The 27,131-nt window shown below is 43.3% G+C and overlaps 3 protein-coding genes across 3 annotated transcripts; 2 read left to right on the top strand and 1 right to left on the bottom strand.

The window, feature by feature from the left end:
• The first annotated feature begins 521 nt into the window (after positions 1 to 521).
• Positions 522 to 10,191, top strand: LOC307229674 (coiled-coil domain-containing protein 149-like). The gene is made up of 12 exons (XM_079999710.1): positions 522 to 719; positions 1,591 to 1,752; positions 1,983 to 2,021; positions 2,333 to 2,440; positions 2,623 to 2,739; positions 3,480 to 3,652; positions 4,031 to 4,103; positions 4,275 to 4,359; positions 4,536 to 4,683; positions 7,390 to 7,466; positions 8,231 to 8,305; positions 8,926 to 10,191. Exons 1-12 carry the CDS (start codon positions 669 to 671, stop codon positions 9,327 to 9,329), a joined length of 1,512 nt encoding a protein of 503 aa, XP_079855836.1. The 5' UTR covers positions 522 to 668; the 3' UTR covers positions 9,330 to 10,191.
• Positions 10,103 to 13,550, bottom strand: LOC307229686 (extracellular superoxide dismutase [Cu-Zn]-like). Its single transcript, XM_079999726.1, has 2 exons — positions 13,454 to 13,550; positions 10,103 to 11,569 (listed from the first exon to the last, which is right to left on the bottom strand). The coding sequence occupies exons 1-2, from the start codon at positions 13,465 to 13,467 to the stop codon at positions 10,912 to 10,914; spliced, it is 672 nt and encodes a 223-aa protein (XP_079855852.1). The 5' UTR covers positions 13,468 to 13,550; the 3' UTR covers positions 10,103 to 10,911.
• Positions 13,551 to 15,849: 2,299 nt separating this feature from the next.
• Positions 15,850 to 25,218, top strand: LOC307229673 (ATP-dependent RNA helicase DHX15). Its single transcript, XM_079999709.1, has 14 exons — positions 15,850 to 15,972; positions 18,436 to 18,772; positions 18,908 to 19,101; positions 19,197 to 19,356; positions 20,474 to 20,692; positions 20,802 to 20,969; positions 21,066 to 21,152; positions 21,243 to 21,392; positions 21,950 to 22,058; positions 22,157 to 22,348; positions 23,230 to 23,352; positions 23,448 to 23,638; positions 24,495 to 24,664; positions 24,774 to 25,218. Exons 1-14 carry the CDS (start codon positions 15,908 to 15,910, stop codon positions 24,889 to 24,891), a joined length of 2,283 nt encoding a protein of 760 aa, XP_079855835.1. The 5' UTR covers positions 15,850 to 15,907; the 3' UTR covers positions 24,892 to 25,218.
• The last annotated feature ends 1,913 nt before the right edge of the window (positions 25,219 to 27,131 follow it).

The following is a 27,131-nucleotide window of genomic DNA, read 5'->3' as shown; positions in this document are numbered from 1 at the left end:
AACGTAACCCCCCCCAAAAAACCCCCAAAGAATTGGAATTTGGAAACGCCGCTCACACACGTTTTCAAGCCGTTGAATATTCACTCGTAACCTCGGGGTTCTGATTTGTACCGCAATTTTCCCCCACGCCCCGGCACCGACGCTGTTGGTAGTTAATAGTTAATCGCTTTAAGAAAACCAAAGACCATGTTATTGGCGTAACTGACAACGTACTTGTAACATAGACTATTTGTAACAGGCTGCAATGCAAATAAAGATAAATGAATAACTATATACGATCAAATAAAGTGTTGCAGCGCTATCACGCGCGACGTTACCACACGACTTCATTGTGTGACGATGATTTAAATAATCCCCTCCCTCGCTCCTTCCGTTCGTTCGTGTCTCTCGGTCGAGTGGGAAACAGACGTGACCGTTGTTGGAGCCCGTGAGCGCTTCCGACGCGCGGCGAAGGAGAGGAGCGCAAAACCCCCACCGCCGCGCGTGACTTGAACGCGGCGCCCCCCCCGGCGCGTCGGCGCGGACCAGCCGAGCCGCCGTCGACACCCCCCCCCCCCCCCCCCCAGCGGGACGCCAGGTCCGCTGCTGCCGGAGCACGGCGAGGCCATGGTTCCCCGCGGCAGCGCACCGTAGCGCGTTCGTCGGTTACACGGTGACGGGCGAGAAGGATGGATCCCGCGAAAAGGAGCGAGAGCGACTGGCAGGGCTTGGTCAACGAGGTGAGCGCCGGGAGGAGCGCGGCCGCCGCCTGACTGCGGAGGAGGGGGGATGCGCTATGCGCTGTCCGGTGTCGACGAACCCACGGCGTCGGCGGTTTAACAAACAAATCCGCTCGTTTAAAGTGGGGACGTGCGGAACCTGTTGTTGTTGTTGTTGTTGTTGTCGTCGTTGTTGTTGTCCTTTCGCTTCAAATATGCGGCGACAGCGACCCGTGTTCGCGGGATCACCTTGTGCGCGGAAGCCCGTGCAGGGTGCGCGGGGGCTGCGACGAAGGGTTTATTCGAAGCTTTTATCCTCACAGGGTGCAGGGGAGGCAGAGAAGGACGTTTTTTTTCCCTCTCCCCTCCCTGTTTGCTCATTGCTCCTCAGAAATAAGCCTCCTGTGTCAACATTTAGGCCCAGCCCCACACTGTGGATAATAATTATACAGTTTGTGGTCATGCGGGACTTTCTGTGTTCGAGCATGTGGCTCATGTGTGCGTGCGGTTGTACGCACACACGCCAAAAAGGATCAATCACATTCTCACGTCTTTAGTAAAATAATGTATTTATTTGTGTTGTCTGGGCCATTTAAGGATGTGTAAAAGAAATGGGCTAAGGGACTACAGCAGGGTTTAAAGCAACGACCTCAAAAGTATGATGTGATTACTTACAGCACTGTAATCAAAAGTGCATTCTCTTATTTTTCACGAATCCCTTTGTTGCCGTTGACTGGGGAGTTGCTGCCTCTCCCTCTTACGTGTATATATTTTTTTGTTTATTTTCTTTTTTGACGTGGAAACCACCCCCCTCCCAAAAGTCAACCAATTTGTTCGCGCTGTCCCATCACGTCGTCAATGACCCCTTGTGATGATGTGTGTCGACGCGCAGTTCCTGGTCTGTAAGCGCAAGCTGGACAGCAAGAAGGAAGCGCTGCTGATCCTGTCCAAGGAGCTGGACAGCTGCCAGCAGGAGAGGGACCAGTACCAGCTGATGGCCAACCAGCTGCGGGAGCGCCACCAGGGGCTCAAGAAGAAGTACAGGGAGATCATCGTACGTCCCACAAACACACCTTTCCACACAGGTTATCCGAGCCGATTATTCTTCAGTGTAAAGGAGCACTGTGTACGACGCTCTGGTTTCTGCCCCCCGCTGAAGACGGGACGGATGTTGCTCTTTTTTTTTTTTTTTATCGCAGCATCAATATCAATTTAATACATGTTGGTAAGATGGTATGTCATGTGATATATTTGACTGAAACGTTGCATTTGTTTTTCTTTCAGGATGGAGATTCCACTTTGCCTCCGGAGAAAAGAAATCAGGTAATTTCATTTTAGTGGCTGATTTTAATGAGTGGATTAGTATCTAAAAAAAAAAAAAAAAAAAAGGTGTCCTAGATGTCTCGTCTCATCTCATGAAATCTATAATCGATCGATATATCTCTCCATGTCACACATCAATCCATGTCACACATCACATGTTTACCTTGGCAAATATTACTCCAAACCTCATGCGAAAATGTACCATTAAATGATCAAAGAAATTATTGAAATGTTATTATTTAACTCTAGGAAGCAATGTCCAATTTTGAGAAATGAATTCTGTTGTATTTTATTATTTCTTTTCAAATAAGGTTAATTTAGCTCAGCTTTTGAAAGACTCGCGGGAACATAATAAGCAACTCTCTGAGGAAGTGAAGGAATTGAAACAACGCTTGGTGGAGGCCCAAGGTGATAACAAGGTATGATGTATAGTGTCCACTGCCATTCTCAAAATAGTTTGCGTTTTAAATTGCTTTTCCGTTTTTTCTTTTTTGGTTGTTGTTTTTTTTTGCCATTGATTCAGTTCTTTGTACACTTTAAAGGCAATTGCAAAATATTGTGGATCAATAACAACTCTGCTGACTGTCGTCCTGTCCTCTAGCTGCTGAGAATGACCATCACCAGGCAGCGTCTCGGGGACGAAGAGGTGGGGGCGCGACACTTCCCCGCCCACGAGAGGGAAGACCTGGTGCAGCAGCTGGAGAGAGCCAGGGAGCAGGTGAAGAGGAACCTGATGTTACTAGTTACATGCTTATGCTAGTTTCACCCTTTTATTTATTTATGTTTTTATTTATGCTTTGTTCAAGACGTTGTTAAATTCAGTTCACGTTGAAAATCGACAGTCCTTACATACGATTACAGTCAAGTGCAGTTTTGCTATTTTTCTTTCATTTCATTTTAGAGCTCGTTTGTGACATAGTTATTATTACTTTTTGCTTTTTCCATCTTTTCATTTCATTATTTTGATTGAAATTGCGCATTATAGAGACAGACATAAGAAAAAACAGGGACAAAAATGCTTTTTCTGGGACAGACTATTAGAGACTACACGTGAAATGGCTTAACGAGGGACAAACATCTTTAACTTTATTGAAAAACATTCCAATTCTGAAATTCTGTTATAAATTTTAAATGTTTTTTTTGTGAAATACTGGCCCATTAAGCTCCCTATTTTTTTATTTTTAGCTTTTTCAGCCTAAATTAATTTATAAAAAAACAAAATCTTTCTTTTCATCAACGGTATTACCCATGGTGTCCTACAACTTGGTAAAATTTTAACAATTTTGATCAATTAAAGTACACTACTGCATAAACAAATGACATACATTTTAACAATGTCCCTGTTTTCTCAATTTGTAAAAGGGCATTGATAGCAGTTTCATTCAAATTAATTTGAAAGACATAATCAGTTATTATCGGTCGATAGATTTGCCTCACACCGCTGTTTCTCTGCTGCAGAACGAGGTTTTGGAGCACAGCGTCAAGTCCCTGACGGACGAGCTGCAGGACGTCCGGGCCGAGAGGAACGTGTTCCAGGAGAAAGCTCATCGCCTCAACATGGAGATGAACCACATCCTGGGAAACGACCACATCCGCCTTTTAGATGTAGACGCTCTCTGCATGGAGAACCGGTGGGGTTCTTTCTCTTTCTCATAACAATACAATTACAAAATGTGAAGCTTTGCTTTTTACTTCAACTGTATTGAACTGCATAGAGGTAGTATAACAACATTCCTAAAGCTACATTATTGGGTTTTACAAGTTGATTTTTTTTGATTTTTTTTTTCATAAATTAATTTTGGAATTCATCACGATTAATCGCATGATAATTGGTGCGAATAATCGCAATAAATTGTGATTAAACGCAGTTTCCAGCCTTGCCTGGTTTAACTTAGATGGTTGCTATTTTAACCATCATCTCCATAGTATTTTCTTCATTTGCATGTTTTTGGATGTCCTTTGGGATTTAAATAAGCGATGCTGATCGTGTAACTAATCTGTTCTTCTAGGTATTTACACGAACGCTTTATTCAACTTCAGGATGAGGTCAACATGCTCAAATCAAACTTGATGAAGTATAAGGTACGAACGTTGTAAATAAGTAATTTGATCCTTCTTCTCTGCTCATGTTAGTTTTTCCGATGATGTAAAAGTTGATTATCTAGTCATATTCCCAACACTTTTAGAACAGAAACTCCTCTTGTTTGTTTAAACAGCAATATATATATATATATTGTTTTCATATCATTTAAGAGCGCCCTGGAGAGCAGAAAGAATTCAAAAATCAGCGGAAAACCCAACAGCAGCGCTCTCACCGGAGTGCTGTCGGCCAAACAAGGTGAAAAGGGTTTTGAGATAAAAACAAAGAATTCCGCACTTACATTTTTAACTCTGAGCAACACACACATTGGAACGACTTTGGAATGACTATGGATGAGTCCGTTGTTTTATTTATTGTATATTGTAGTACTTTCTGGTGTCGACTGTTGTTTTTGTGTTTTTATTGGCGTGCAGTGCAAGAGCTGCTTCTCTCGGAGGAGAGCGGCTGCAGTTTGCCGGTGACAGCTCAGTCCATCTCAGACCTCAAGTCTCTGGCCACGGCGCTGCTGGAGACTATCCACGAGAAGAACATGGTCGTGCAGCACCAACGCCAAACCAACAAGTACAACACTCATTATTATTATTATTATTATTACTTTTTACAGTATGTTATGAGTGTGTTGTTTTATTTTTTAATCTTCCATAACTGAATATTATTTTGTGCATTTTGTATCATAAACAATTAAATAATGACACAAATGGTATGATAGATAGATAGATAGATAGATAGATAGATAGATAGATAGATAGATTTATGCATAACTGGAGGGAAATTGCAGTGTTACAGAAGCAGAAGCTTATCAAAAACAAATAGAAATAATAATAAAGTAATACAATAAAATGTAGAAAAATTGTAAATATGCAATAAAGCTAATAATTAACTAAAAGTATCTTCTATGATATAAACAATAACAAGAAAAATAGTGCTTGAATAAACAATAAACATTTCCCAATACAAAATAATCAATGACTCGATAAAAATAAATAACAATGAAAAATGTAGCTGCATGCAGCAATACACGGGGTCCATTATCGACACCAATTACAAATTTTCGAGTTCAACAGTTTTCGTAGCATCACTTTGTGCTGCCGCTCCTCTTTACATCTGCATTACGACTAAAACAATGTCAATTTTCAGAGTTTCCAATGAACGCAGCATCGGCTGACATAATGACGCAAGTTTTCTGAGTCCTGGTGATACGCAGAGTTACTAATACAAGCGGATGCACTTGCTTGTTATGACTTTATCCTAAAAGTTAGAAGGTGGCTGTCTACTACCTGTAGTCCACAGAGTCCTGCCTCACGGTGTCTCTGTGGACGGAAATCTCTCCGTGTGGAAGTTCCCAGCAACACGGTTCCATTCAAACGGATTAAACACTGCATGTCCCTCAGAGACGTTTCTTCAACTTTTTAAACTTTTGGGACTAAAATAAAACGGACACGATTCAGACCTGGTGCTCTGGAGCTGCAAGCGAACTTCATGTGTGAGGACACATTTTGGATTGTTTTAGACTCCTACAGTTGGCGTGTTAGGACTGGCTAGAATGCTGCAAAATAAAGAGGGACACGGCACCGGGTTAGATGCGAACAGAACATTTATATTTACAAAACGGGCAAAATAATTAAATATCAAACGAAACGTCCCACCGACGTCAAGCAGTTAAGACGATGGAAGTAACACACACACACACACACACACTACAGCGATGGAGTCCACATAACTCCATGTGTGGAGTACACATATTGTCCACAGCAGTCTACGTAGCTCGCACAGTGTAAATGGACGTTCGTAGCCACAACCTCCACATTTGTAGCAAATTGGATGATGTCACAAAGGGTCTTACTCCACAAACTCATCCTGCTCCACCACTTAACTGGAGGTTTTAGAATGTTGGCGTGTCGGCGGTGTGCGAACGTTTCGGCTTTAATCGGTAATCGGCTTTACACTAATTCCTACTCCGTATGTTGATGGATATGGATGAAACTTGAACCTAGAGATGTCTGCTACGTCACGGTTCTAACGACACCTCAACCATGTCCGTAGCTGCAGCGGTTGTCCTCTTCCAGACACTTTTAGCCAGAATAGTGCCAAGAAGAATAATAAGAAGAAATATAGCTGCAGGCAGCAATACTTGGAGTCCAGTTTAGTTGTGTTTGGTGCCTTTTACGGTTTCCCGGGTTCTCTGAAACGCAGCAAGATTTTCCAAGGTCACTTGAACGCAGCATGGGCTGGGACGTATTTACGTTGATTTACGATGGCAGTGTAAATTACTTATGTTTTGGTAAAGTTAAGTTCAGTTTTTTAGTTGGATTACATTTTCAGTAATTCCCATTTCAATTAAATACAACAAACATTATATTTGTCGTATTTAATGTCATATTTACGTATTGTATATATGTAAATGTAGATATTTCTGTAATTACATTACAGGGCTTCTATTTTTCCAACACCACCTTGTATTTTAAACTCATCACTGAGTCGACATTTCAGTGTTTTCAAAGGACACTCAGACGACATTTCATGGATTCTCTTCTATTATTTTTTCATTAATCCGGCAAAGTTATGTTGACCACGGATTTTAAATATCAATCTAACAGTTCTACTGACATCTACCAGGTAACAAGTTATATAAATACACACATAAATCGATAGTTTGGTAACCTTGAACAAGTACAGACTGACCGAGTCTACGCTGCACACTGGACACGGTCCAACTGGACATTCTCATCAGAATCTGTACATTTATACTAAATAAAATGATGATGTCATAAAGCCTCTTATTGTTAATCTCATCTCGTTTATTTTAGAACGAGACGTGTGACGTGTCAATTTACCAAGACCAACAGAATATTTCAGGTCAAAGTTTTCAGTTTTGAAACTTCAACCACAAGGTCTTTGTGACAATACGTCAACCGTGTTAGTGTGTTATGGCAAAGTTGGTTTTCCAGATCGTTTTAGGCCTCAAAATTCCAAGAACTTTTCCTTATTTTTCCTCTTACAATAATGATAAGGGGCTGCCGTACACTTACAGTAGGCTGTAATAATAGCGTTCCGTCCCCCAATAAACCTAAAAATGAACAAACCTTTGCTTAGTCGTCAACAAAAATGTGGTAAAGTACAGTAAATAACAAAGAATAACAATAAACTGCTGTATCAAAAATTCGCATTCTGAGAAAAATAGGTAATGCATATAGGAAAATTATATCTTTAATCTTGTTCATATCTCACTTTCTCTCATTTAAAAAGCTCTTTTTTTTGTGTCTTCAGAATTCTGGGAAGTCGAGTGGCGGAGCTGGAGAAGAAACTCAAGACGCTGGAACTGTCTGGATTATGGAGCCTGCCAGGTTGGAGTTCAGCTTTCTACTTGTTAATAAATCTCCTTTTCTGTGTTGAACAAAGCCTCGTCTGGTGGGGACCATGTATTTCCGAAATATTTAATCGACGTTATCTGTCGTTTCTTTTTCTCTTCCCGCCCTCCCTTGCTTCATGGAGGCCTGACTTATAATGTGTCTCTGGGATTACACGGAAGTACGTTTCAATTCTAATTTCCCAGACAGGTTTTTTCAATGTACCGCTACCTTCATCTTCATTCCCCAACACGTCAGAAATCTGCTGACGTCACATTCATTTCACTGTATCTGTTTTCTATGTATATAAAGTAGTGATTTCACGGACACAGATTAGGCCTCGTTTTAGACTAAATCACACAACCTGAAATGGTCTTTCTCGGTCATGGTTTAGAAATAGTCTGATTTGCCCGAGTCCTGGTTCAATCTCATAGATCTAAATCTAATCTGGGTCTGAGTGGAGGCTTAAATGAAATCTTTGGTTGAATGCATGTGGCCTCCAGGTGGATCTGGACTAAGACCAGGATCAAGACCAGACAGAAGGAGCTGACTGATCCTTCATGACCGTAGTCAGGACTTCCTAGTCTACGACTCATTCATCCTAAATTAAGCAACGTCTCAGAAAATCATTTTTAAATTCCGTATTCATTGAAGGATTATCTTAGTCCTGATTTCGATTAAACCGTGTCTGCAAAACCGCACCATAGTGTGTTTTTTTTTTCTATGAGGGGTTTTGGCTTAACCATATTCCCCTGTAACAGGAGGAAGAGACGCCGCCGCCCCCAATGAAACGCAGCAGAATGTACCACCAGCGGAATGTACCACTCAGGGTCCAGGTAAATGAAGAATGATGATGATGATGCTGATGATGAGGATTGATGATGATGACGGTCCTCCTCTACACGTCGATTCCTCCAAAAATCGAACGTCTGGCCTTTAGGATGCTGTTGGCAAACAACGCCCACCAAAAACAATCACTTTCATGTTTCTGTAGTGCATTCTATTAAGTATGCCAGGCCCCCTACATTGCATACAAAACAGAGAATTATATTTTACTCTACAAGACAATCACAAACTGCCATGAGATATGTCTATGATCCTTTTAATAATGGATCATAGACAAGGTTTGATTTTTAAATTGAACCTCTATAACTGGGTCAGATAGCGAGATACCCTATTCATAACCTGGGGAAACATTGCAGATAATACTAAGCACTTCAATACTAAGTACTTATATACTAATTAAATGCATTCAATATTAAGTAAATATTCTCTACACTGAAACTCAGCCTCCTAATAGATTATAACAGAAATATGAATTTTACTTGTTTTAAGATTTTATTGACAAAATTTGTTTTTGGGGAGTCCATTGATGTATGTATGGCAGAGCGTCACAGACTGTTATCGTACTTTTAATTACCACGAGTGCGTATTCAAGTGTTGTGACACTTTACAGTTGACGACGGACCCGAGAAAATGTCGGGCCTTCAGCAGAGCTCCACCCAAACCCCAGAGCCGGAGGAAGAATCCACCTCTCGACTCCAAAGGGATCCGGACGCAGCGGAGCCCGTCCCGACACCCGAGCCGAACACGTCCCTCCGGGCTGAGGAGGAAGAACCTGTAGGACGTCAAGCTGCGACGGCAAACCACCACAAAGAGGAGGAGGAGGAAGAAAAAGAAGCAGAGTGTCCGCACACCAGCCAGTCACACACCTCGGTGGAGTTTGTGGCTTTGCCGGTTCACCAAGAAGAAGAAGAGGAAGAATGTTTAAGAGCTTCTTCTCCCGGCACGGCAGAGTCTGATTCCTGCCGAGTCCCGGCCGCCGTGGAAGATTCCAACCCCAGCGGAGACGGGGATTAGACGTTGAAAGAAAATGCACTAAAAAAATAAACAGGGATGAATGGGAGTGAGTGTATATGGTGTTAGGGAAGAAGTTATCTGCTCATCACTGTCATGATATTTTTTAGGTATGTTCAATCCAAAAGGCAGAGAATGTCCCAAAATGTTACGGATTACTATTTTGCAACCTCGTAGCAGCTCGCTTCGCCTGGAGATGAAGCTAATGGGTATTACATGTGTAATTAGTAAATTTATATTTTATCGCCATTGACAGTTTTACTATCCCTAATATTGAACGTTGCACTGCCCACTGTAGCAATAATGTGAGGCAGCAGGTTATTCTTATTGCTTGTTGTGGAGTCGAAGAAAAAATATATTTTCACAATAATCCAAGGCGTTGAATTATCATTTCTACGGGTTTATTGAAATGTTGTTGTCTGTATAGGAAGTCCCAATTCCTAATATGCTGCTCCACAGTGTTGGATTACAAGGCCTACAAGCCCTCCTTCACCTGGATTTTGAGAAATCTCTCGATCAATGATTGTTGGCATATCGTTTTTGAAAAGTTCTTTGCACGGTTGCAACGCGCAGCGATTGGGGCCCTAAATTATTAAATTGCAAACATTTTTAATAGCTGCATTTTTTTTTAATGCTCTTTTGTGTTCACAAAATGTGTTATACATGGCTGCTCATGTTCTCCATCGCACATAAAAAAAAACACTTATGTGCACACTCACTCACAAAATTCATAAAATAACTTTGAATGTTGTTATATTTTAGTCATAACTGCACAATAAGGTTATTTATTTATTCACCAACGCTTCCAGAACACCTTACAATAAATGGAAAAAAAACTTCATAAATAAAGACATTTCTAATCAGACTTTTAGTAGTTTGTTTTGTATATACTTTTATTTGTTTATCTTTCAAATTTTGAGTCATTTTCACTACATAGAACTCAAAAAACGAACTCAAAAGCCCCCTTCACACCGAGACAGGAATCGCACCCCGACAGCCGGATCCTCCCCTAGTGGCCGTCGAATGAACTGTGTCTGGGTTTCGCAGCGCAAAGTTTTTCCAGACGAATAACGAATAGTTTGCTCAGCTGGACATTTACCATTTTGCATGAATGATAGTTTTCCATGATTAAACTTTACCGACGTCTCCTCCGGTCGTACCGGTCCCCTAACCCATGAAATTTGAACGCACCCCGGAGCCCCGATCGGACGGGAATTTCCGCAGCACGTCGCAGATTTTCGCGTGTGCGGATTCTGACTCTCCATGAGAACGAATGGACTTCCGGATTGTTGTTGTCGTTTGTCGTATTCGGTGTGAAGCAGGCTCGAGAGTCCTGGGTCGTGTGACACCGCTCAACTGGTTTTGATTCATGAATTTGCATCTGCAACAGTAAACACCTGAGCCTTCTGCAAACTGTCTAACAAAGAACTTGTGACTATGGAAGTTCAAAACAACAAACATATGATAAGAAGTTTATATATACTGTATATATACGCATATATTTGTGTTAATTTAGGGATTTCGTTTTACGGGGTGAGCTATAGTTGATATTGAAAGAACATTTAATCCCCTTATTTGCGGAGCATCACACGCTGCTCGCTGGTCCGGTGTGGAATTGCTCCCACTGCTTGGGTGAGGACACCCCGATCACGCAGCATCCGAGCCTCCGCCCGGCGTTCCCGTGGAGCAGACTCCCCTTGTCCCCGCCCTGCCCCAAGTCATCTGCCTTCTCGTGGATGACCACGGCCCTCCCCATGACCGACGGGCCCCCGAATAGCGTGGCCCCGGACTCCACCGCGTCGTTGATCCTTCCGTTGTACGCCACAAAGTTCCCAAAGTCCCCCGGGTGTCCGGGGTGAGGGACTTGGTTTGGGTTGTAGTGTCCGCCCGTGGAGTCGCATCCCTGGGACAGGTCCCCGTACTGGTGGATGTGCACGGCGTGGATGTGGCCCTGGCGGCTGGATGATTTTGGGAAGCCACTGAGACGGAGGAGGACCTGCAGGGTCCCGTGGGGGTGTTGCTGCCTGAAGAGCACGTGGCCATACACCTTGGGGAGACCCGAGGGGAGCGCGGAGCTGGGCCGCATCCGGCACACCGCGGACAGCGTGCCATTGAACTGTGTGACCTCCATTGGTGGAGCCGAGGGGTCGCTGTGGGTACAGCAACATTCTTGGAATCCCACCAGGAAAACCAGGAGCAGGGATGGAGAGAGGAGGGACACGGCCCTACGTAAGGGATTTGACCTGGAGGAACAAAATTAGACAAATCTAAATTCATTGCATCTGTTACCTGTAAGTATCTATCTATCTACTGTATCTACTGTATCTATCTATCGATCGATCGATCGATCTATCTATCTATCTATCTATCTATCTATCTATCTATCTATCTATCTATCTATCTATCTATCTATCTATCTATCTATCTATCTATCTATCTATCTATCTATCTATCTATCTAGCTATCTAAAGTGTACAGTATCTACATGTGGTGTGGGGATGGTGTGGTTTAAGCAGCCACACCTGACCTGGGTCTGGTAATTGGTGGATCCAGGATCAGTGTGGCTGCATACCTGTTGCCCTGTTGGTTGGTCTGACCAGCAACAGGTAAAGCCCCCATCCCCACACACACTCAGGATAGGAGCCCCTGTTGTGACACATGTCTATCTGCTCCTGGGCTTATTCCATCCAGCCCCCTCTCTACAATAAACTGGCGTGTCTACAACCCAGTGGTCTGTGTCTCTGTGCTGGAGGTCCCTTCAAACATCACTTGGCGTGTGGTAGGCGAAACTGACACAGTACGTATAACTATCTATGTATCTATCTGTACACAGTATCTATTTATTACTATCTATCTATATACAGTATATACATATAACTATCTTTCTATCTGTATACAGTATCTATGTATCACTATCTGTATACAGTATCTATGTTTAACTATCTATCTATATACAGTATCTATTTATTACTATCTATCTATATACAGTATATAAGTATAACTATCTTTCTTTCTGTATACAGTATCTATGTATCACTATCTGGATACAGTATCTATGTATAACTATCTTTCTATATACAGTATCTATGTATAACTATCTTTCTATCTGTATACAAGATCTATGTATAACAATCATTCTATCTGTATAGTGTCCATGTATAACTAACTATCTATCTATATACAGTATCTATGTATAGCTATATATGTATATACAGTATCTATGTATAACTATCTATCTGAATACAGTATCTATGTATAACTATATATCTGTGTACAGTATCGATGTATAACTATCGATCTATATCCAGTATCTATTTATAACTATCTTTCTATCTGTATACAGTATCCATGTGTAACAATCTATCTGTATACAGTTTCCATGTATAACTATCTATCTGTATACAGTATCCATGTATAACTAACTATCTATCTATATACAGTATCTATGTATACCTAACTATCTATCTATACACAGTATCCATGTATAACTAACTATCTATCTGAATACAGTATCCATGTATAACAATCTTTCTATCTGAATACAGTATCTATGTATAACTATATATCTGTTTACAGTATCGATGTATAACTATCTATCTATATACAGTATCCATTTATAACTATCTTTCTATCTGTATACAGTATCCATGTATAACTAACTATCTATCTATATACAGTATCTATGTATAACAATCTTTCTATCTGTATACAGTATGTATAACAATCTTTCTATCTGTATACAGTATCCATGTATAACTAACTATCTATCTATATACAGTATCTATGTATAGCTAGATATCTATATCCAGTATCTATGTATAACTATCTATCTGAATACAGTGTCTATGTATAACTATATATCTGTGTACAGTATCGATGTATAACTATCGATCTATATACAGTATCTATTTACAACTATCTTTCTATCTGTATACAGTATCCATGTATAACTAACTATCTATCTGTATACAGTATCCATGTATAACTAACTATCTGTATACAGTATCCATGTATAAATGCTTTCTATCTGTATACAGTATCTACATATAACTATCTATCCAGTGATAAACCTTTCCCTGAGGATTATTCAAACTATCAGCTGGATGAGGTTGTTTAGCTCCACTTACCTGTTTGGACTCATGGTCTAATGTGATCCCAACAAAAGTCGAATTGTTTCAGTCGCTGCAGTGAACAAACAGCCCTGTGCTGCTTCAGCCTGTGCTGTGACAGATGGAAATTAAATAATGGCTCCAGTGTTATATAAGCATGTCAGTGGGAGGAACCTGGGTGGAGCCTATTGTTATTTGGACTATATTCTCAATTGGTTTATGTTTGCTGTTCCCTCGCCAGTGGAACAGCAAATGGAAAACAGTGGGTGTATTCTGTTTGCACTTTCCCCCTCATAACCCAAAAGTCTCCAGAAACAAATAATCAGCACATTAAATACTGCAAAAGTAATGTTATTTGTTTATGATATCATTGATACTAACTGCAATGATACCTTTGCATGAAACGTCTGTCAACACTCACTTCAGCACATTCTTATCATTAACCTTTACTGGAATGAAAATCAGTGAATCGGTGTTGCATAACATCCCAAAACCACAACTAAATGCACCTATCCTGTCTGCACAGACAAGGTTCCCAATCTAGGGTTCGCGGCCCCCAATAGGTTGATAAAAAAAAAGGTTGCAGGGGTCCCCTGCAGAATCAAATCAAAATTCCTGATTTGTTTTGTTTTTGACATGCTATGGAGTCTATAGGGCCGTAGATTGGATTAAAAAAGTCTGTACTTTATAAAGCACGGATCTGAAAGCACTGCTGTTCGACACACGATATGTACACAAGCAAGTGAAATTACATTCCACTGCATATATGTATGGAAGTATGTATATGTATGTTACAAATAAAAATCTTGAATCTTGAATCTTGAATCTTGAATCCAGTCTTACACTTTTCGTTTTAGTCGCGAAAATTGAGCACGGAAAAACATGACACGGGGTTGACACAGAGGGTTGTGTGCATATCGTGCCAAGAAGTGCTGTCAACGTCTTCACAGTAGGATTTTTTTTTTGTATTTGCCTGTTGTATAATAAGACAAATACAATATATTACAAAAATAAGCTAAAATGTATCAAACATTATACTGTTAGTATTTACACAAATTCCTTCTTAAAATACAGATTTGGGTTGAGTTTTTCCAAGGATAAAATTAATCTAAATATACGCGTTGTTCGCCCAGAGCAGCGTCTCAAATGCGGGTACTCGTACCCGGAGGGGTACTGCAAGGGTACTGCAAGGGGTAGTCTGAAATTAAAAGAAAATGCGTTAAAAAATATTGGTTATATAGAATGTCTAAAAAAACACATATGACACACATACAGTACCTATGACACACATTTATGTTCATTTTTATTTTTGTCATGTACCCTCCCTCTTTTTTAGCCGGGTACCCAGTTCACTGGCATTGGGAGGAAAATAAAATACAATTAACATAAATGATGCACTGTATGTGTGTCCCATGTGGTTTTTTTAACATTATACTGTATATAATCAACTCTTTTTTTTTTTTAACGGTTTCTTTAATTTTCGAAGTACCCCCTGCAGTACCCCTAGGGGTGCAGTACCCCGGCAGTACACCCTGCAGTACTCCTAGGGGTGCAGTACCCCTGTAGCACCCCCCCCCCCGCAGTACCCTTGGGAGTGCCAGTACCCCTGCACCACCCCTGCAGTACCCCTAGGGGAGCAGTACCCCTGCAGCACCCCTGCAGTACCCTTAGGGGAGCAGTACCCCTGCAGCACCCCTGCAGTACCCCTAGGGGAGCAGTACCCCTGCAGTACCCCTGCGGTACCCCTAGTGGTGCAGTACCCCTGCAGTACCCCTGCAGTACCTCTAGGGGAGCAGTACCCCTGCAGCACCCCTGCGGTACCCCTAGTGGTGCAGTACCCCTGCAGTACCCCTGCAGTACCCCTAGGGGAGCAGTACCCCTGCAGTACCCCTGCGGTACCCCTAGTGGTGCAGTACCCCTGCAGTACCCCTGCAGTACCTCTAGGGGTGCAATACCCCGTTTGACCGGCCTAGAGTTCCAGTTTCAATTAACGCGATCCTAATGCTGCATTCCATGGGGGCTCGGAAATCGGTATTTGCGACTCGGTTGTTCCCGCTTCCCAGTTAAATGCATTCTATTCCCTGCATTCTAAGTCTGAAGTAGTTTCAACTGGAGTTCGACGTTGTTTGAAAGAAATAACCCACGGAAATTGAACTTTGTCATCATTAAGTTTGTTCAGTTATCGTGGAAAAACCCGTTGCCAAATTACGACCTAAATAGCCATACCTTTGGATTTCGGATTTGGACTTTTCCGAGTTCAGACTTGAATGGAGCGCAGCAAAAAAGAAACCGTGGCTGCGTGTAATGCCCGGGAGTCGCGGGGCGGGGGCGCTGTTGTTCCAGCGCGACCCCTTTCCCCGTTCTGCGCACAGGAAGCTACTTCCTGTTGTGCAGCGTTAGCTCAAGCGGCTGGATGCAGCCGGGACGCGCGACCGCTTCTGTTTGATTCGAAACGGCACCGTTGGTCCAGACATGTCCAAAAGGCACCGTCTCGACCTGGGAGAGGACTACTCCTCCGGGAAGAAGCGCTCTGACGGGTGGGTGCTTCCTCTCGGCCCGACCGGGCTCCGTTCCCCGGCTGGCGTCGGCTAGGAGGCATGTTGGCCAATGCTAGCTAGTTAGCGCTCCCGGCTAACGCTGGCGTCCGATACCAGCACTTTGTAGTTCTTCGTGTGTGTGACGGATGTGCTGTATTTGTGCTCAGTGAAGCCCGCGCCACAAAGCTGAGCCTTTCTCCGTGTAGACGAGTATGAGGTTTTATTTCTTTTGTGCTCACTAGACATACGGCGCTAAAGCGAGCTAACGACTGGCTAGGCTAAGCTTATCGTTCATCACACCCGCGGCACATGTGATGCTGGCTGACTGGCTAGCTAACTGACTTAAGTTACTCATGGTAACCGTTGACTGTCCACTCCATAAAAGAGCAATGCAGGCAAGTATCTCACATAACTTACCCGTCATTAGCGACCCAAATAACAGTTTAACAGTATTCCTTGTAGAATTGGGTTTTGACTGTTTGTTGTATTGACATAATGCACTAACAGAAGATATGAGTTGGTGATGCAGTTGACTAGTTTTAACTTGTTGTGTCGTCATAATGCACGAGCAACATACGAGAACGTAACATATTGCACAACATACCAAAACGTTTTGATTGTTATTAATTCTGATCCATTACAGCTATCTTGTATCTGGTTGAATTTAGAAACAGGTGCTCAGGCACCTGCGCCAACGGTCGATGTATGCGCTGGTGCCTCTCGTTAAAGTCGTTTTGGACAAAAGCGTCTATTAAACAAATAAATGTAAATGTGCTCCAGAAGTTTAGGAATTCTGCTGTGCGGTTGAGACATACACAAGTGATGCTGAGTCCTTTAGCTGTCATCATAGAATAAGTGCACAGCCAGGATGTGCTGTCCTTAAACCAGATGCACACACTGTGGAGTCTGAGGCTTTTGAAGACGCAGTGAACACCATTGGACAATTGGCAAGAAATTTCAACATTGCCAAACGTGACTCCTTCCATTCGGCTTCTTAACTTTGTTGGGTCTAAATGATCGTCCACGATGGCAAAAACTATAATGAAACTATTTCAGGGAGTCTTCTCGGATCTCATCACAAAGCAGCAAGCCATCGTTGCTAAGTATAACCACTAAAATTATATTATGAACGTCTAGGGCTGAACGATATGGCCAAAAATGTTATCACTATATGCTTTTTTCTTATATTGATCAATGTCGTTAATGAACACGATATATATTTAATAATAATGCTCAATTTGCAGTTTTAAATGTGTTCTCATGGATTTACGTTAAACACTGAATAATACAATCATAATTGTCATCTGAGAACAGACTGAAAAGTTCCTGAATCTGCGCTCTGCAATTAATTGCGGGGACATTTGGATTGGACCGAGGCACTCTCTGTGTCAGACCAGACGTCACTGAAAATCGCAGATTCTTTCTTCAGTCGCTCTCCTTTTGTGGGATTGGGCGCCACGCCGGACTTGGGTTGGGAGGAGGGCTTGAGTTAAAATTGGTGTTTGAGGAACATCTGCCGCGTCAGGTCCAGGGGGGTCATCCCTGTTGCGCGTTGAGAGAATGTGCCAGAGAGTGCTGTGGCCGGGGAGGGAGCGGAGGAAGCCCCGGCGCTCCCGGGCCCCAGCACTGCTCAGACGATTGGCTGTTCGTGTCGGGTCTTTGCAGGTAGAGGAAAAATGACTCAATATCTGTGTCGAAAAGAAATCCCATGAATTTATCATTTTTATCGTGAAAGATTTTATTGTGAAAATTATCTATTGTTTTATCGCCCAGCCCTGCTGATTACTCTCAGGGAAGTGGGACCACTGCCTGGCTTTTCTGTTCTTTACTATAGTCTTGAATCCATTGTTCACGCCCACTGCACTCCACACCTCCATTAACCCAACATTCACTAACTTATCGAGTTGACTTAGTATGTGCTAACTAGGGGTACTTTATTATTTATATTAAACTCATCCTCTGTCAAAATAACCCAGCTGTCTCCTGTTACATTTCCTTATCTCAGATGGGTGATTCAGGCCTCTCCCCCTGTCTTCAAACTGTCTGAAATGAAGGATCTGCTCTAAACCAAACAAGCAGTGTAGAATGTTCTTATCCAAAGTGGTACAGGGAGACTAAGCATTGGTCAATCAGGATGATACACTTTTTATTTTTCATCATATGCATTTTTTAATTTTGAAGTAACCTCTAGCGCTTAGTTTAGAGTAGATTCAAGATTCAAGATTTTTATTTGTCACATACTTTCATACATATATGCAGTGAAATGTAATTAGTGTGTTGTAGCTACTTCTCTATGGCTAGACACGACTGCGTCTACCAAACCACAATTCTGCAAAAGAGGATATTGTCATGTCATTTTGGCAACCTCAAAAACCTTTCTAGATCCAGAAGGTCGAGCCATGACGTGCCAAACTGTACAGCTAAATTATGTGTTTTATTTATTTATTTTTTAACACCAAACAGGAGAGACAGAGACCGCGACAGAGAACGTGAGGATCGCTCCAGGGACAGGGACCGAGACAGAGACCGAGACAGAGACCGGGAGAGGGACATGAAGCCCCCCAGCGTCCCGGCCAACAGCATCCCAGCCGGAGTGGCCATGCCGACCTTCAAGCAGCTCGCCGTGCAGCAGCAGATAAACCCTTTCACCAACCTGCCGCACACCCCACGCTACTATGAGATCCTCAAGAAGAGGTTACAGCTCCCCGTTTGGGAGTACAAGGAGAACTTCAACAACATCATAACCCGGCAGCAAAGCTTTGTGCTCGTTGGAGAGACGGGTTCCGGCAAGACCACGCAGGTTTGTGAAATATGAAAACTATAATTTCACGGTGAGATAAGAGACAACACGATGCACAAAAAACCCTCTGCTTTTTGGCGTTTGTCCTCCTCGAGGCCATCTGACCTCAGCGTGACTTTGCCCATCCCCTCACAGATTCCCCAATGGTGCGTGGACATGGTGAAGAGTTTACCAGATCCAAAGCGAGCTGTGGCCTGTACGCAGCCCAGGAGAGTGGCGGCCATGAGCGTCGCTCAGAGAGTCGCCGACGAGATGGACGTGATGCTCGGACAGGAGGTCGGATACTCCATCCGATTTGAGGACTGCAGTTCGGCCAAGACCATTTTAAAGTAAGCGCTGTGACTTGTTGTGGTCCATACTGTATCCTAATTGCTTTTGTGTGACTGTTTCGCACCTAACGAACGTCTCATTTATTTTGGTGCAGGTACATGACAGACGGTATGCTGCTCAGGGAGGCCATGAACGACCCGCTGCTGGAGCGATACGGAGTCATCATTCTAGACGAAGCCCACGAGAGAACTCTCGCCACAGACATCCTGATGGGAGTCCTGAAGGAGGTGGTGCGGCAGAGATCGGATCTGAAGGTGCGTGATAGTTTTGATGAGCAGGTTTTTCCTATTATTCACATTAGGGCGGCATGATGCATCATATTTTTATATGCAGTTAACGCATTTGACACAATGGGCTGTGTTAACAGCCTAGCCTATCAAATGGACGTTTTTGTTTTTTTTTAATGAAATGAAATGGAAACTTATAATAAATTAGACGGGGCTAATGACGTCACCGGGGGCGGCGCCAGGTGCGTGGGGACCTATGCCTCATGCACCAACAAGATTTTGTGACGGGGCATGAGAAGCGTCTCTTCTCCATTTTACTTAAAAATGGAGAAGTTCGAGACGAGGCTTGCTGAGCTGGTTCGCTCATACAGGAATGTTTACCTCCCGTCTTTGCACAAGTTAAATATTTAAACTTTTTGCCATCCTCTATGATGGAATGAGTCTCATGTAATGTAGCAGATTGAGTCTGGTGCGGAAATGAACGAGGAGCTAATCAAATTACTAAACATCACTAAAATTCTTATCTATAAACAGACACATAATAATTTAGTTTAATATATTTAATTGGAGTCATCGCCATAGCAACATATCGCTTGTTTCGTTTTGCCGTTGTACCTTTCCCTCGCTCCCGGTTTTATTCCCACCGTGCCGTTCAGAAAGTGGTTATCCCGTTCTCATCTACCGTGCTCCATCTGAACGCAGCATCAGTTGTTGAGCAACAATAAACATACTTTCCCCCTCGGCGTCGTTGCTCACGCAGCCATGTTTGTTGTTCGCTGTCTTCCGGAAGCCTTCACCTACTTCTACTTCTACTCCACTTGGGTATTTTTATTTTTATTTTTTTTGTCCCCAGACACTCCGGTGAGTACTGTTACTTCCTGGCTGGGTATTTTTATTCTCGAAACACCCTGCGACCCACAAAGACGCCTGCTGATGCAATAACAACAAGACCACAGATTGTCCAGTTCTTATCTTATCGAAGACAAAATCTAAATAGATTAAATTGGTATTAGCAATTAATTGATAACAGGGACAAAAAGGACTATTCAATTTACAAATTAACGTTAATATTATGATAAGGATTCTTGTTTTTCGTCAGTCACATTTTCAGTGTACAGCTCAAAAACCTTTTTGTGACTGACAGGTGATTGTGATGAGTGCCACGCTGGACGCTGGCAAGTTCCAAGTCTATTTTGACAACTGTCCCCTGCTGACCATCCCTGGACGCACGCACCCCGTGGAGATCTTCTACACACCCGAGCCGGAGCGCGACTACCTGGAAGCCGCCATCCGCACCGTCATCCAAATCCACATGTGTGAGGAGGAGGAAGGCGACTGCCTCCTCTTCCTCACTGGTCAAGAGGTGAGTCTGAGCGCAGATCCATTCTTAAAGCTTCCCGGTGTCACGAGTCAAATAGCGAGTTTTAACATCGAAGGTTTTTTTGTTTTTTTTTTCTTCTCCCTTCTTTAAGGAAATCGACGAGGCCTGCAAACGGATCAAACGTGAAGTGGACGACCTCGGGCCCGAAGTGGGAGACATCAAAATCATTCCGCTCTACTCCACGCTGCCCCCACAGCAGCAGCAGAGGATCTTCGAGGCTCCTCCACCCAGGAAAGCCAACGGGGCGATAGGAAGAAAGGTAGATGTTCAACCCGAAATGTTTTGACTTCATCACTTTGGAATTCTTGACATTGGAGTTCTTTAACATTTTGATTATCATCATTTCTGTTCCCAGGTTGTGGTGTCGACCAACATCGCTGAAACGTCTCTGACCATCGATGGCGTCGTGTTTGTCATTGATCCTGGCTTTGCAAAACAAAAGGTGGGTGAGATGAGCAAACTTTAGGAGACGTGTTTGTTCATCATTTCGCCTGTTCGGGTGGTGTGGGTAACCTTCCCATCGCGTCTCCAGGTTTACAATCCCCGCATCAGGGTGGAGTCGCTGCTCGTCACTGCCATCAGCAAAGCGTCGGCGCAGCAGAGGGCAGGTCGCGCCGGAAGAACGCGGCCCGGTAAATGTTTCCGCCTCTACACAGAGAAGGCCTACAAGACAGAGATGCAGGTATGTGACCTCATAGAAACACATCACTAGATTCTGTTTGGAATTCTGAGAAGGTATTTCACTCCCGCCCCCAGAGAGAAAATTACGGTGAATTAGCAGTGACGCGGGCCGCAATTTATCACTTTAATACGATATCCGTGAGATAGCTGACGATCCTATTCTATATCGTTATGTTGACATTTTATACATCATGAGATTTGCGACCAACTTTTCAGTGAGCCGTGTGATGCGCATCACCAAAATATTTCAAGGAACAAATACAGTCTAATACCAAAATTAAATACTGAAACTCCAAACTGTTTCAATATTAAAATCGATTCTGACAATTCCAACAATAGAAGTTCCGGTGTATGAAATGATTGATCTATTTTCAAACCAACCCTTAAACATATGCAGTAATGACTATGAATCTTGATTGGTTTGTGTATACGTACACATGCATACCCTCATCTCACTTGGAATTAGAGGGTTTTGTGTCTTCCCCTGAGGATCTGTATTGTTCCTTATTGACTATTGCATTGACAAGGTCGATAATACTATTTTTAACCTTCGTCCAGGACAACACGTACCCTGAGATCTTGAGGTCCAATTTGGGGTCTGTGGTGCTGCAGCTGAAGAAGCTCGGTATCGATGACCTTGTACACTTTGACTTCATGGACCCTCCAGGTATTTTGTCTACTTCCTGCGTCCTTGCAACAGGACCAAGTCTATAAACAAACAAACAAATAAATAAAGGTTTCTGGCTTCCTCTCCCCCCCCCCCAGCCCCTGAGACCCTGATGCGGGCTCTGGAGCTGCTGAACTACCTGGCGGCGCTCAACGACGACGGCGACCTGACGCAGCTGGGCTCCATGATGGCCGAATTCCCCCTGGACCCCCAGCTGGCCAAGATGGTGATCGCCAGCTGCGAATTTAACTGCTCTAACGAGATCCTTTCCATTACTGCCATGCTGTCAGGTAATGCCCAGCAGGGGGCGACCTTTCATCTTTCACCCCGCCCGCGGGTTGCCTGTGGGCGGGGTGAAGGGCCTGCACCAGCCCGGTGTAGGCCTGGAGAGCACTTCTCTCTGAATGAACAAAATATTCTGGAAACGTTATTATCCTTGGCAAAAAGAAACACAAAATGCTTTTTTTATCGCACTTGTTGCAACTTAATTTGTCAAATCCGGACAGTTTTATGACAAATTTTTGATAGGCATATGAAAATAGAAATGAAAGCATTCATCGTTTTCTAGCCCCACACTAATATGAGATCATTTTGAGCACACGCTGATGTGATGTGATCTGTTTAAAATATTTTCCACCAGTGTTTTGGAGGCTTAATATTCACTGTTAAATAAGTTTGTTTTTTTCCATTTGAATGTTTAGTCACAGAATCAAGCGGAAAAGGGCAGGCACCACTTGTTGACATTTCCAGCCTGTTCTTGTAAATATTTTTTCTTATTGATTTAACTCTTGTTAATGAGTGCCTCGGGCTCCGTTTCTAGAGGGAGTAGTCCCTCACAGCGTGCTGCACTTATTCCATGCATCGAGGTTTACTTTCCGAGCCGCCTGGCGTTAGGAATCTCAAGGTGGTAGAAGTTGCTGCTGCTCTGTTTTGTTTGTGGGTTTGGAGGGAAAAACAAAACAAAAACAAAAAAACCTCCTCCACCTCCATCTTCTAGCCATTCCTACAGCTTTTGGAAAGACCAGCAGAAGCCCAAAGCTAGACCACGTGCTAGAGCGTGTGGTCCTGCCCTGTCCCAGCACCCTAGCGTCGTAGGCTTTCTATGTTGTTTTTGAATGTTTGACTCATCCCCGTGGGTGGCTTTGTTGGGGCCCATACCAACCTTGTTTAGTCCCACAGTGCTTTGTCCGGCCGACGGAGGCTAAGAAGGCGGCGGACGAGTCCAAGATGAGGTTCGCTCACATCGACGGTGACCACCTGACGCTCCTCAATGTCTACCACGCCTTCAAGCAGAGTGAGGACGCTGTTGGTTAAAACCTTCTGCGGGGGAACGGTTCTCCACCCCTGATGCGACGACTCTTGAATCTCGACGACTCTTTGTTCCCGCAGACCACGAGTCCAACCAGTGGTGCTACGACAACTTTGTCAACTACCGCTCCCTGGTGTCGGCCGACAACGTCCGCCAGCAGCTGTCCAGGATCATGGACCGATTCGACCTGCCGCGCCGCAGCACCGAGTTCACCAGCAGAGATTACTACATCAACATCCGCCGAGCGCTCTGCACAGGCTTCTTCATGCAGGTACGCAGACGCCGGTCGCCATAGTAACACATCACGAAGAAAACAAAATATGCAAAGTTGTGGCCGACATGACGTATTACATGGTAGGAATGCCAACTAGAGATAGTTTATCTCAACTTTCCCTTAAATATAAACATCCAATGTTCCGTTCCTCAAATTCAAGTACTTTAATCTCTTTAAAAAAAAAAAAAAATGTAATGTACTGACATACCTGGATATTCAGGCTCTTATGTCTGGAAGGACTTAAAGCTCGTCCCCCTGATCAGATCTGTGATGCAGGTAGGGCGGGTTGTGTCATGGTGTGTGTGTGTGTGTGTGTGTGTGTGTGTGTGTGTGTGTGTGTGTGTGTGTGTGTGTGTGTGTGTGTGTGTGTGTGTGTGTGTGTGTGTGTGTGTGTGTGTGTGTGTGTGTGTGTGTGTGTCATGCGCTTGAGTCGTATGACTAGCAAAGCGCTAGATAAAAAAAAATATTATGAATGAACCTTCTCAGCCATAGTGGTGTAAATATTATGAAGAGAAAAACAATATGCCATTCCATTTATATAGAAACCTATGCTGCATTCTTGACTTGAAGGGTTGTGAGTGGTCATTTTATTGATATTTTTTATTTTATTTTTTATTTTTTAATGGATGCCATGGTGTTTTGTTAAATGAAGCCTGTGACACCACCACAGCACTTTTGGAGCCTCAAAAGGAGCTCATATTACACCTCTTTCAAAATGGGGAAGCCCTGCAGTCACGCAACTGAATTTCAACAGCCAAACAGACATTTGACCTCGCAGGTATTAAGTGTTGTTTGTAAACCACTCCAGCATTGTTGAAAGTGTTCATAGATTTCCTTGCCCTCCGCTTTTTAGGTAGCTCACTTGGAGCGCACCGGTCATTACCTCACGGTGAAGGACAACCAGGTTGTCCAGCTGCACCCGTCCACAGTCCTGGACCACAAACCCGAGTGGGTGCTCTACAACGAGTTTGTCCTCACCACCAAGAACTACATCCGCACTTGTACAGACATCAAACCAGAATGGCACGTACACGTTTATATTTTATTACAATTTAAGTATTAATATATAGATTGCTTTAAATAAAGTGCATTGTTGACTGTTATTTAATCTGGTTTCCCTCCGATGCTGCAGGCTTGTGAAGATAGCTCCTCAGTACTACGAGATGAGCAACTTCCCACAATGTGAAGCTAAGAGACAGTTGGAGAGAATTGTTGCCAAACTAGAGACCAAGGAGTATTCCCAATACTGAAGCTTGTCAAGAGGATTCCTGGAAAATATTTGCTTTCTAGTTTTAGATCCCTCAGTCTGTATCGATGTATCTTAATGTTTTTTGCATATTGGATTTTCTTTTTTTTTTTTGTTTTGTTTTCTTTTTTACTATAATTGTTAATTCTGTAACTAAAAGTACTGTAAGATGAAATATTAGACTTGGCCGATAGATTTTCTTTTTTTCTTTCAAAAGGAATCCCATGAACATGTCATTTGGATGTTGTTGACTTTCCTTTTAGAAGGTTGTGGGAATTTGAAAGGCTGTGTAGCTGACTTGTTTGTTTAATAAAAGAGCTTCGACCTGGAATGTCTACAACACATTGGACAGCTTGCCGGGTGAAAAAACAAAACAATTTACCTATATTATCTGTTTACATAAGGCACTTGCAGATGTTTGTAAATGATTGCAAGTCTTAGGTCATTTTAAGCTTGTTCAGACCCACGGGTCAACAGTTTGGCTTCCTTTCCTATTTTTAGCAGCTGAGAAGTGCGTCGTACTGCGCTCGGGCTCTAGATCTCTTTCAGATCCGTCCCCATCTATTTTTAAAAGTGTTGGTGTGCTGCATAAATCGGTCGCAACTCTGTTCTCATGACAACCCGAGACTAATTTGTCAAGTGTATGTGTCTCAAAATCACCGCTGCCTTGATAAAACCTTTTGGAACCATGATATGTTCATAAATTGCCAGTGTTTAAAGCTTATAAGTTTGTTATAAGTTTGTTTCGATTTGGGCTTTGGTGTTTAGTGCCACAGTCTCATTGGCCAACAGATGGTGCTAACATTGCTTACTTAACACTAAAGTTGGTGATGTGTTTGAGCTAAGGGTATAAATATATAGAAGATTTAGAAAAAACAAAACAAATTCAAAAAATGCAATCATAACTTCAATAATCCAAATGAATGCGCTAATCCCTATTGCATGGACGGAGCAAGATACAGGAAATGCCAGCATGTACAGTGTTGACGAGCTCTGATGTCACCGTAAAATCGTCTGAGGTTTTTATCAAAATTTGAATATGACGTTTTTTCTCACTAGTGTGTAATTAAGTTACAAACATGGCTACAGACCATTTGAAATAACCAATCACTTACTGGGATTAAACAATCTCACCAACATTTTTCTTCAGGTATACAGTGATTCATTTTTAATGTGTGCTTTTTTATTTTTTATTATCTGGAAGTATAGTATAATTTGGTATCCTTTTTATGAATTCCCAGTTAATAAGGTTCATTAAGTTAGGTACATGTTTGAAATTACTTTTTACAAGTGTACATGCCCCTCCCGGGAGTTGTAACCCTATCGTGGGGTAGGTTTGAGTGCCCTAATGCACATGTAGGCTGTGCTGTCTAGTGCTACGGCGCCTATTGGGGCCACCTATTGCGGATTGGCCTCAGGTGAGGGGCCAGACAAATAACAATCAAGACAACATCCAAAAGCCGCTGGAAGAACCTCTCCTTGGCTAAGGAGACCGGGACCCGCAGCCCACCCCAGGCCTAGGAGTGGAGCTTGCAGGCGAGCGCCTGGTGACCGGGTGGCGCTTGGAACCCGTTCATGCAGACCCTGTAAGAGGAACAAGGCAAATCATCGGGGGCCGGTGCAAGGCCCACTGGGCAGCAGGCAGAGGCAGAGTGGGCCTAGGTGTGCCGGACCGGGGGAATGGAAACTAGCGTTTGGCACGTGGAGCGTCACCTCTGTGGCGGGGAAGCCAGAGCTTGTGCAGGAGGTTGGGTGGACATCGTCGGACTCCACGAGACTCTCCTACTCTGGAGTCGCGCAGGGGGAGGGGCGCCGAGCAGGGGAGGGGATGCTCACTCTCTGACTGTTGTATGTGCATATGCGACAAACAGCAGTTCTGGGTACACCACCTTCTTGGAGTCAGTGTGGGGAGGGGGGCTGGAAAACACTTCACCTGGTGACTCCATAGTTCCACTGGGGGACTTCAATGGCCATGTGGGCAATGATGGAGAGACCTGGAGGGACGTGATCGGGAGACACTGCCTGCTTTTGTTATTGGACTTAACAAACACCATGTTTCAACACAAGGGGGCTCTGAAGTGGACTTGAACCAGAGCACTTTGGGCCGAAGGTCGATGATCGACTCTGTAGTCGTATCATTGGAGCTGAGGCCATAATGTTCTGGACACTTGGATAAAGAGAGGGGCAGACCTTTCTACCAATCACCACCTGGTGGTGAGCTGGATCAGATGGCGGGGAAGACTA

This window comes from Zeus faber (genome assembly GCF_960531495.2).
Source record: "Zeus faber genome assembly, chromosome: 4".
In the NCBI taxonomy this organism is placed as follows: domain Eukaryota; kingdom Metazoa; phylum Chordata; class Actinopteri; order Zeiformes; family Zeidae; genus Zeus; species Zeus faber.
The sequence above is the reverse complement of the archived record's forward strand: the minus strand, read 5'-3'. Positions and strand labels throughout refer to the sequence as shown.